This window comes from Coenobita brevimanus, chromosome 39 (genome assembly GCF_032717465.1).
Source record: "Coenobita brevimanus isolate Jiangsu-jjx chromosome 39, ASM3271746v2, whole genome shotgun sequence".
Classification (NCBI taxonomy): domain Eukaryota; kingdom Metazoa; phylum Arthropoda; class Malacostraca; order Decapoda; family Coenobitidae; genus Coenobita; species Coenobita brevimanus.
The window spans coordinates 2,895,001-2,906,624 of NC_136992.1; the positions used below are offsets into that span (position 1 = coordinate 2,895,001).

General features: G+C 43.4%; 1 protein-coding gene across 1 annotated transcript in view; it reads left to right on the forward strand.

Moving 5' to 3' along the window:
* Positions 1-1,391, forward strand: part of mAChR-A (muscarinic Acetylcholine Receptor, A-type) — a 112,832-nt gene extending 111,441 nt beyond the window's left edge. The window contains exon 10 of the mRNA XM_080270024.1: positions 189-1,391. Within this exon, the coding sequence (XP_080126150.1) occupies positions 189-1,391 (1,203 nt within the window). The remainder of the gene's footprint in view (positions 1-188) is intronic.
* The last annotated feature ends 10,233 nt before the right edge of the window (positions 1,392-11,624 follow it).

Consider the following 11,624-nt stretch of genomic DNA (forward strand, 5'->3'; position numbering starts at 1 on the left):
TGTGTGTGTGTGTGTGTGTGTGTGCTGTAAGGTTAGGATTATGCTGATGTTGCTTATTCTAATTATGCTGATGATTATAATGATGTTTATGTGTGTTGGTGGCTGGTGTGAGTCATGTTGGGATGATGAAGGTAATGGTGATGATGATAGTGATGATGATGATGATACTAATGTGTGTTCTGCTGCAGGGTGGTCGTGGGTCGTGGTGCTGCCGTGGCCTGGCGTCGTGCATCAAGCGTACAGTGGACAGGGAGGAGTGTGGCAGCCAGGGTGGTGGAACAAGTGGTAGGAGTGGCTGCCCCACCCCGGGTTCCGTGGAAACCATGCTTCCGCCATCAGTCTCACGCTGCACCTCACTCAACTACATCCGCGAGCCCCTCACCACACCCACACGCTACCGCCAGAACTCCATGATCCCCTTGGTGGAGCGCTCTGACCCGGCGCACCACGGGGGATTGCACCACCACACGCACCACCACCACCACCTGCAACACCACAGTCATCACCACGGAGCCGCCGCCACACTGCCCCGCGCTGAGAGTACCCTGGGTGTGGCTGGACGTAGCGCCATGGTGGGAGGCAGGCTTCAGGCACGGTCACACTCCTCGGATTCCGTTTACACCATTCTCATCCGCCTGCCACACGACCCCTCCCAGGACGGGCCACTGCATCCACCTTCCATTCTCATGATAGAGGAGGAAGGAGGCGGCGCTGCACCCCAGGACGGCACTGGCACGGGTACGGCTGCTCCCAAGCTGAGGTTCGAACGTGGCACATCTCCCCTTGCGCGGCGGGGTGACTCAGTGTGCTCAGACCCCAGCGGCGCCACCAGGGTAGAGTGCTCCCTTCACCCCGCTGGCCCTGACGCTGCCTCACCCACACCCACCCGCCGCGCTGCACACCTCCCCGACGTCAAGATACCCCTGAACGCCAAGATCATCCCGAAGCAGCTGGCAAAAACCACACCGGGGGGCAGCGGAAACTCGGGCGGCAGCGCAGCCGGCGGAAGCAGTGGCGGTGGCGGGACGCTGAACTCCGGCGGCACGATGGCCCCGGGGAAGAAGAAGAAAAAGAAGAAGAAGAGCCAGGAGAAGAAGCAGGACCGTAAGGCTGCCAAGACCCTGTCGGCCATCTTGCTGACATTTATCGTGACCTGGACTCCCTACAATGTCCTGGTGCTCCTCAAGACCGTGCTGGCATGCCCTGCTGACGACTGCATCCCGCGTCAGCTGTGGGACTTCTCGTACTACCTTTGCTACATCAACTCCACCATCAACCCCATGTGCTACGCCCTCTGCAACGCCGCCTTCAGGAGGACCTATGTTCGAATCCTGACCTGCAAGTGGCACAGTCGGCGGCGTCAGGGCGTGTCCAGGGGGTACTACAGCTGATCCCCCCGCCTCACCACACGCCTTGCCCGCGCTACCTACCAGCTCCTCTTCCTACTCCACCTCCACTGGCTCGCGTCCGTCTGACTCCACACTACGCCACACTGCTCCACACTCCTTCACATCACTGTATTCTTCAGCATCTCTTCCACAAATTATCTGCTATCATTCCACACTACTCCACATCATTGTACTCTCCGGCAACTCTCAACCACATCTCAGCTCCTCTTCCTTCTCCACTTAAACTCGCTCTCATCCGACTCCACACTATCCCACACTACTCCACGGCTCCAAACTTCTTCACACTGCTCCACATCTCTCCGAACTACTTCACATCACGACGTTCTTCTTTCACTCCACCCCGTACCACTGCTTGATTCCACATACCATTCTTTCTTCGTACTCCACATCCACATAACTCCACACTACTCCACACTACTCCACATCACTACACTCCTTTTGCACACTACCTTTTACCACTCCATTCTTCTTCCACATAGTGCTAAATCTTCCTACCTAACTCCACTCTATGCCTCTATGTCCTCACTCTGTCTCATCCACATAGATTTCCTCCCAACTCCACATCGCTCGTACCCTTCTGCCTAACACACACACACACACACACACACACACACACACACACACACACACACACACACACACACACACACACACACGCACACACGCTTCGCTGAACATCAACCAGTCGCTAATTATGCAGGTCACACTTATGTACACACACTTACGCACACACGTTCATGCGCACATGTTCGAACTTTAGCACCTAAACACACACACAAACACACACACACACACTTTGAATTCAGATAGCTCTCTCTCTCTCTCTCTCTCTCTCCTTTTTACAACACCTCATGGGTTTTCTAATATCGTGTATTGACAAAATTAAAAATATCAAAATTATTATTGTTGAAGATATATAACAGTTTTGGCCCGACTTTGACATTAGGATTTTGAGATTCCGTAATATATCTTCCTTAGCGATTTATTTTGCACATTACAACTCACCACCCACTTGTTACGTATAGAATAATGAAAATAATGTTGATATAAATACGACACAAGAAGCATGAAGGAGAAGTGAAGGTATACTCTGCAAAATAAATCGCCATGGAAGAGGTACTAAGAAGCCTCTCAAGCCACGTGCAATACAAGGAGTAGATCTGAAAAAGGGTCAAAGTCAGGCTGAGTTTGTTACATCTGAATAATAACTTTAATATTTAGACATGACATTCTTTTCAATATTTCACGTAAGACAAAAACCCTTACAGCCTTTTCCTCTTTCTTTCACTAAAACATATAAATTATTTCTCTATAAGTTCTTTTTCCTTTGAATTGTTTTTAATATACCATGCCTTTATGATCTCGTATCTTCCTCTAAAAAATATATTCTCTTTGAAATACATTGTACAATATTTTATCATTATTTTTTACCTTTTTTGTGCCCCAATGCATATCCTGTTCTAGAAATTCGCTTTTTTTTTTCTGTTCTTCTTATACATTTTCCTTTTTTACATTCTATTTTCTCCATACTGTTTTATCACATGCTATGCCGTATGTGCGTCTTTCATACATTCTCTCATCAAGCTGTTCATTTCTAAGATATCTAATGTAATTCATGTTTTAGCTTTCTTCCTTCGGGGTATGCACTCTTCGCGGCGTCGTATCATTCATTCTGTCATGCATTCTTTATTCAATGTATACTGTACAGTTCTTGATGCCTTTCATAAATTTTCCTCATCCTTCTTTCTCTCCATGTTATACACTCTTTCTGATGACTTTAATGCAAATTCCTCTCATGCATATCGTCCGCCTCCACGCATCACTCTCTCTCATGGCTTCCCCCCCACCACGCCCCTTCTCTGTCGGCCTCACGTAACACCCAACTCTCACCCACACTCACACAACACTCAAGAGAGGCAGTGTGTTGGGTTGTTAGCGTTATGAATACTCAACAGATGTCGTTTGTTGAAGTGCATGGTCTTCAGTACATTTATTCAGCTGGAGAAGATACCGAGGGACAAGAAAAAAAAAAAAAACACACATTCTCTATTCCGCAACTCGGAGTTAGTGAGTGGTATCTTGAGACGCCATGTTAATGCACGTTGACGTAGAGCCGGGTCATGTAACAGAGAAATTTTATTCATGCTGATGAGGAGATGGAGCGAAGAGTTTGCCCTGGAGGACTGGGAATAATATTATAATTATGGAAAAGTAATATATCAAAAAGGTGACGAGTGAGTAAAGCGAACAGTGGTGACATTTGTACTGAGGGAAGGACAAGCAAGTGAGCCTAAGAATGTGGAGGCGAAAGGAGGGAGGTTTTCAGCATTGGGGTGAGACATATAATTAATACAGGGAACCGTGAAGTACAAGGAAGAATACAAGTGAAATACACGAGCTAAGAAAAGAGAGAACAAGGCTGGATAGATACAAGCAACCTCGTATGAAGTTCACAGGAGGAAATAGGGTTGGAAAATGGTACAAGAAGTCCTAGGAGAATGGAAATAGAACTTTTTGAACAAACTGACATTGACAAACAAGTTGCTCTTCTCTTGAGTGAACCTTGAACACCCCCAGACTGAACCTTACCCTCAAGAACCCATTCCAAGGTTGAGGTGGTTGGTAGAGGAGTAAGGGCGGGCGAGTCGTGGGCCTTAGATCTCTGAAGAAAAAAAGAATTATTTATATCGGTTTGTTTTTTCTTTTGAAGACTCTAGCTGCCCTTGGATTAAAAGAAAATGGGAATATACAAAGGCTTGGGCAGTTCGGTAGCTCGAATCTACTCAGAATTGCCCTTAGACCGGATGGAGAAGAAATACGCAAAGGCTTGGATGGTTTCGGAGACTCAAATTATTCTTTAATGCTCTCAAAAAAGCATATTCGAAGGCAAGGGCAGTTTGGAGACGCGAAGCTATCCGTATTTTCTGTTAAATTGGATGACAGAGAAATACGTCAGCGGGTGGAGTTAAGCTTAAGGGTATATACTGCGTTTTTAGGCCCGTATTTTTGTCACTTAAATTTTAAAGGTGAGGTACAATATATTTTTTTGTGTGGTTTTTGCCTAAATTCGTTCAGTCCGATGACGCTTTTATTATTATTATTATTATTATTATTATTATTATTATTATAACCTTTCCTTATTTGGGAAAAGAGGTCGGGCTGATGATGATGGTGGTAATATTAATAATAATGAGAATAAGAATAAAAATCATCGTACTGTTATTATTATTATTATTATTATTTTTTTTTTTTTTTAATTATTATTATTATTATTACATGCAGACGATTTCCTTCAGCTCATAAGAGACTTTGATGTGGAAGGGTTAGGTGTAGCCTTCACTAACCCCTTCACTAATGGCCGTCTGTCCTTACTACAAAAAATCGTCTGCTGGAGGACTTGAAATTTTCCCAGGAGGGACTTATAGAACTGGAGGGATTAACTGTACCCTGAATCCCACAAAGCTGAATAAAATCGTCTGGTAAAAATAAAAAGATGAAGTTTTGAAAAGTGATCGAGCTGAAGGGGTTTAGGCTGGATTTTCATTATAAGTAAAAAAAAATATGTTGTACCAGAATCACCCTTATTGTTCTGGGATGACCCAAAAAATAAGAATACCCCTTCAGGGCGAGGACGTCATCTGTATTTTATCTTTGCTCTTTCCAGACGATTTTGTTCAGGTTAGGGGACTCCTTATCGACCTGGGGGGGGGGTTGGATAGGGCCATTTAAACTCCCTGAACGCGTGGTCCTTGGAGGAGTTGGGGGCGGCCTTCCCCAACCCTCCCCCCGCACGAGAGTCTTATCCACAGCTGAATAAAATCGTCTGGAGGCAACGGGAATCAAACTGAGACACAGATCATCGTAGTGAAGTGGTTAAATCCCACGTAGGCTCGGGGTCACGTCAGTCCTGGGGCTTGTTCTTCTATCAGACGATTTTTCTCAGCTTAGGGAAAGAGCTATGGTACTGAGGGGGTTTATGAAGGCTGTTTATAACCCCTCCAGTTCCGTAAATCTCTCCGGGGGGTTTACAGGCAATATCCAACCCCTCCAGTCGGGAAGAAAATAATAATAAAAATAAATCCCCCCCTAAACTGAATGAAATCGCCATGAGAGAAAGCAAGACACAGCACAAATCCGCCACCTGAGTCGAGGGGATTAACTGGACGGTTAGCCACGCCGCGGATTACTGTAGTTTGTTATATATTACGTGTTTTGTGGTTGTTAGGCCTCCCCCCCATTGTAATCACATATGACTTTGGTTCTTATGCCCTAGGTGAATAAGGGTGAATTCTGTCGGAGGTAGTGCTTAATGGACCTCAGAGCATGGCATACGACTTTGGTTCTCATGGCCCATTGAAATAAGGGTGATTTTTGCTTAGTGACCCCGTGAACCTCAATCATACGACTTTAGTTCTTATGGCATAGTGACATAAGAGTGATTTTTGTTGAATACCCCGAGAACTACAATTATATGACTTTAGTTCTTATGGTATAGTGGAATAAGGGTGACTTTTGTTTATAGTGCCCCTATGAACCTCAAAATATGAACACGCTATCTTGGTTCTTATGGCCTAGTGAAGTATGATCGATTTTTGTCTGTTTTAAGGTAGTGCTTCATAGACCAAGATATTTCACGTGACTTTGGTTCTTATGCCCTAGTGAAATAAGGGCGAATTTTTTGGATTTGTTTTCGAGGTGGTGGACATGGACCTCGAGTTTAGGGGCGATGCCGATTTTCGCACTTATGCTCCCAGGACAAAGGGTCGATTTTTGAGTGCCGGCAAAGTCAATGTGTGATTCTCAACCTTCCGACCGAGTACCATAAGGACGTTTTTTGAATGGTGGTTGGAATGGCACTTTTTTTTTTTTTCTTTTTGCCCCCAAGCGGTCGAATTTTCTTTTTTTTTTCTTTTTTTGGATTGATATAGAACGTGTGTATGAGTAATCTAAGGGTTATATTTGCTGTTAATAATATACCTGGTGAGGCTTTAGTATTATCGTCCTTATTTCGAGAGGACATAGAGGCGGATTTCCCCATGTACTTTTACCTCATATACGGTTGGTTGGTTGGCTTTTGAAGGCACTTGCTATGGTGGAGAGAGACTGTACACGGAAGAAGAAGAGGAGGAGGAGGAGGAGGAGCAAGAAGAAGAAGAGGAAGAGGAGGAAGAAGAAGAAGAGGAAGAGGAGGAAGAAGAAGAAGATGATGATGATGATGATGATGATGATGGTGGAGACTGGAGAAACCAAACACTCTAATGAAGAAGAGAAAGAAGAGGCAGAAAGAGGAGGAGGAGGAGGAGGAGGAAAGAAAAGGGAAGAAAGCCAAGAAAAAGGAAGCAGAATAAAAATGAAGAGAAGAATAACGACGAAGAAAAGCAATGAAGAAGAGAAGGAAGAAGAGGAAAGAGGAAGAACAAGATGGCTCCCCTGGCGTTTGTTTGGCAATATATTTACAGTGTTATTATGTGGGTGTGTCAGTAGTAGAGGTGGATGTGCGCAATGTTGTCAGGTAAGTGCGCAATCAGTCAGTGTGCAGACGGTCAGATGCGCAGATGGTCATTGCGCATTCGGTCAGATTGCACATATAGTCAGAGGTCATTCGGTCAAAGTGCGCAGACGGTTAAGCTGCGCCTTATTATGCGACCAAACCGTACACTGCCAAGAGCCTCGGGTTGTGACGTCACCGGGGTAAATAAAGTCGCTGATTGGCGCTCGTATTGTCACGTCATCGAAGTCAAAGACGCTGATTGGTGCATGTCGTGACGTCATCGAAACCAAAGTCAGTAACTGGCTCCGGTTTCGTGACGTCATCGAAGCCAGAGCCAATGATTTACGTCAGTTTCATGGCGTTAAGTCGAAGCTGTTGATTGGCTGCAGCACCATGACGTCATCAGAGCCATAGCTGCTGACTGGCACCTGTATTGTGACGTCATTAAAGACAAAGTCGATGATCTGCGCCAGTTTAATGGCGTCATGTCGAAGTTGCTGATTGGCTGCAGCACCATTACGTCATCAAAGCCAAAGACGATGATTGGTCAACGCATATATGTGTCTTCATATACATATATATATTTCCCCCCTCCCCTACAAAGATGTTAATGGTGGAATTTGGTGGATTTTCATTCATATTAACGTTAATGTTATGTGACGACGTAATTGATCCCCTGCCCCTCAAGTTTTATGTATCCAGGCGCTATTCCCCCCATGGACCAGTTCTCTCGTATCCAGTAAACAAAATATCACCGCAAAATGTTCCCCAATCTGCCCCTAAGCTGCCCTGAAAATGTTCCAAGTCCCTAAAATGTCTCAAGCCAGCCCTTAAAAGTGTTCTGATGAGCCCCTGAAATGTCCCAAATTACCCTTAAAATGTCCCCAGTTAATTCCTAAAATGCCCCAGACCACTCCCTTAAACGTCTTGAACCAGCCCCCTAAAATGTCCCAATGTGTCATATCTCTGATGCTGGTCTCCAAAATCTGATCTCAGTGTCCCCAATCAGCCCCTAAAATATCCCTAATTATACTACAAAGTGCTCCCAATCTGTCCCTAAAATGTTCCAATCAGCCCCTAAAATATCCCCAATTATATTACAAAGTGCTCCCAATCGGTCCCTAAAGTGTCCCCTATCATCCCCTAAAATATCCCTAATTATATTACAGTGCTCCCAATCTGTCCCTAAAATGTCCCAATCAGCCCCTAAAATATCCCCAATTATATTACAAAGTGCTCCCAATCTGTCCCTAAAATGTCCCCAATCAGCCCCTAAAAGCGTCCCAATTTGACCTTAAAATGTTACCCTCCACCCCATATGCGCGCGCTATAACTGAGGTCCTGGTAGTTATATCCGTTATCTATAATTATAGTTGTTGGCGATAAGGTATATACTGTTGAAGCCCCCTGAAACCTCCCCATGAGGCCCCTAGACAGGGCTTGACAAAAATAACCATCCACCCCCTGTTGTAACCTCCCCTTCTTACACACATACGAATTATATAGCTCATAAACGGAGTGCCCCAGATAAACTGTTTGCTGTTTGTACGTATCCCCTGGTGGTTCTGCTCTTATTGATGGAAAATATAATAAACTGTTGACGCGAACCTACGTATGCACGGTTCGTTGTATGTGGTCATTATAGACTGTCTCTCTCTCCTGTTGAAACATATCTGAACTTGCAAATGATAATCAGAAAGGTATGTCCCCTGATTTGTTTCCTACTTTTATATATATACATAAATGTGTGTGCATTTTTGTGCAACTATGAATGCTAAGGAAAATTCTGAAACTGCATGGACTTATTTTATTTCTTTCTAATTTCATCTCACACCTCTTAGTCTCCGCAACTCGCTGTATCACATTCCAAACCGCATTGTTTTCGAGGGCTGTCTGAGGTAGTTAGCTGTATAGTTTGGTGAGAAAGTGTTGGAATCCATTGCCTGCGGAACTCCTTGTCACTTGAGAATTCGAGTTAGTGCAGAGCTCCACTGGAATAATCAGCCTTGTGCCAAACTACATGACTGAGATTCAAATTTGCACATAACTGTAACATAAGAATTGAATTTTGCGCAAAGTACAGTGTGAAGAACTAACTCGGCATGAATCTGCACTGTGAGAACTCGAATTTTCAAATGGCTTCGTGGAGGATATGATGCTGCTCGAAACTATGAAATGCAGGGATTCAGTCTGTCACGCAAGGATTCGGAATTTCACAAAACTTCATGATGGATTTGATACTGCGTGGAACTATGGTTGTAGCAAAAGAACTCGAGTTTACTGCGAAAATCTCCTGTATGTAAGGAAGGATTTTCAAATGTGCCGAACTCCGTGTGCGCGAAGCTTCGAGTACAATTCGGGCGCCGGGTCTGTGTTTACTTGGACTGCTGGCTAGAGCGAACCCGACTTGACAATAAACACAATACTTTCTACTGGCATACGTGTGTCATTGTTTTCTTGATTGAAGTTTATTGTACCCTGACAGGAGAGAAGAGGAGACAAGAAGGACGAAAAGTTGATGAAAAATGAATAGGAGAAAGGAGAATTAAGAGAGCTGCAGAGAGGATGCTGAACAGACAAAAATTACTCTAGTTAAATTTTAAAGTACAATTTATCCGTATTATGTATCATTAAAAAATGTCAGTGAGGGCACGGTGATTATGTAAATAGTAAATATTATTATGTGTGGAATGAGAGGGTTTGAATATGCAAAGAGAATTGGAATTTGTGAAGACTGTGTTATGGGTAACTTAAGAAATCCCGGACTTAGCCATTCGAAAGCAGGACAAAGCAAGATCTCACTCTCACTTTCTCCCTCTCTCTCTCATTTTCTCTACCTGTCATCTGTAATTAAGACACTGATATATGCACCTTCTATTTTTATATACATATTCGACCGCCGTGGTGGTGGTATGAGACGTGTAGTATGGAACCCGCAATTCTTCCACTAATGTTAACAAATTGAATGTTTATATATATATTATACATAACTATATATCCTTTGATAGTCCCCAGGCGTTAATGGAAGTAGTATATGTGTGTGTTGCTGTTAACAGTGTTCAGGTCATATTTCTGTTCACGTTTTGCATTTTACTGATTTGTTAGACTCTGACAAAGATTAGTCCTTTACCCTGACTACTTGTGTAATTAGTCATTGGTATACCACTGTGTATGCTTATTTCATCAGGTATACTTAGTGCTGTACCATAGTTTACAATACTTTTGGTTTATATTCAGTTTATGCCGCAGATTTTTTTTGCGTGTCCATAGTGTTGACATCTGTTGATTCTTTATATCATAGTCGTTTTTCATTACTTATTCCAGCCAGGATTCTCAAACAACTCACAGTTAACAGTCTGTTGCAACTAGAATTTGTTTTTGCAAGAATATCAAGAGACACGTGGAGATGCAACACACTCTGCTCATTGCCCATTCAGCAAATCAATGTACGATAATTTTTCCCATGTGTTGAAGATGTTGTTTTTTTCAAGGACGAGAAATAGGGATATTCTTAACTCTCCTTGTCCTCCCAGCAAACACAAATCATAGTTGCAAAAGGGAATTGGTTGTTTGTTTTTGAATCCAGGCTTTTGCTTTAATTTTCTCACACTCAGACATTCCATAGGGTAAACCAAGTCAGTCAAATCAGGATGTTGACTGATTGATGTAAACTTGGTTCCTTATCAAGCGCGTTCAGTTTTCTATTATCAGTTTTGGTGATCTGTTTCAGTTTTAGATATTTAAATTCTTTGTTCAGATTGTTCAGTTGTGTTCAGTCTTTAGTATTTTTGCTGATAATTGAAGAAACTTTTGAATCTCTTTGTTCAGACCGTTAAGAGAGCTCGCTACACTTGTAAATATATATAAATACACCTGTTTAGGCTGATGTGGAGGATGCTAATTGATGTACATAGGAAGTAAACTAGTCAAACATTGCCATAGAGAATTGCTGTAGTAACCGACCTGGATGGAGTGTTTAAGAAGTAGGTCGTGTCATACAAATTTTGAGTCAAGAACAACTACGGTAATGATGACAAAAACCCAAATGGAATGTAATATAGGAATGAACAGTGTACATTACAAGTCTCTTTTGTACGGTTGTATTTTGTATCGAAGGGAAGAAACTTACTAGCACTGTATTTTTTCAGGTGTTGACGTAACTTAACCGTTTGCGGGCTGCGTTGTTGTTGACGTTGGAGAAACCATAACGCCTCTTCTGTAGCGATTTATTCTGCCTGTCACACCTTACTACCACCTTGCACGATACTGATGCAAACTATATTGGTATTAAGAAGACCTGAATAACATACATGGGAACGGATAGGTGTAATACGCAAAATAAATCAATGAAGAGAAGGCGCACCGCAATCTCCTCTGACGATGATGACACTGCTCAGTACTTAGATTCCCCTTGACCTACCCTTCCCTTGAGTGTTAACCCCTTCAGTACGGCGACATCATTTATTATATTCCTGCCAGTTACAGACGATTTTAGTCAGCCAAAGAGAGACGAATTGTAAGAGAAACGGTTAATGGATCTGTAAAACCTGACCACTGTGACAAAAATCTGCCCTGAAGCTGAGGAAAATCGTCCGGTGATGCCAGGAATTTAGAAGATGGGGCCGTAGTGGAGGGGCTAACTATGCTATTGTGGATGTTTTTGTTAGTTGGACCTCCCCCCAAAATGGTAAAGTGTGGAACTAGGCTAGCGATGCGGCCTACAT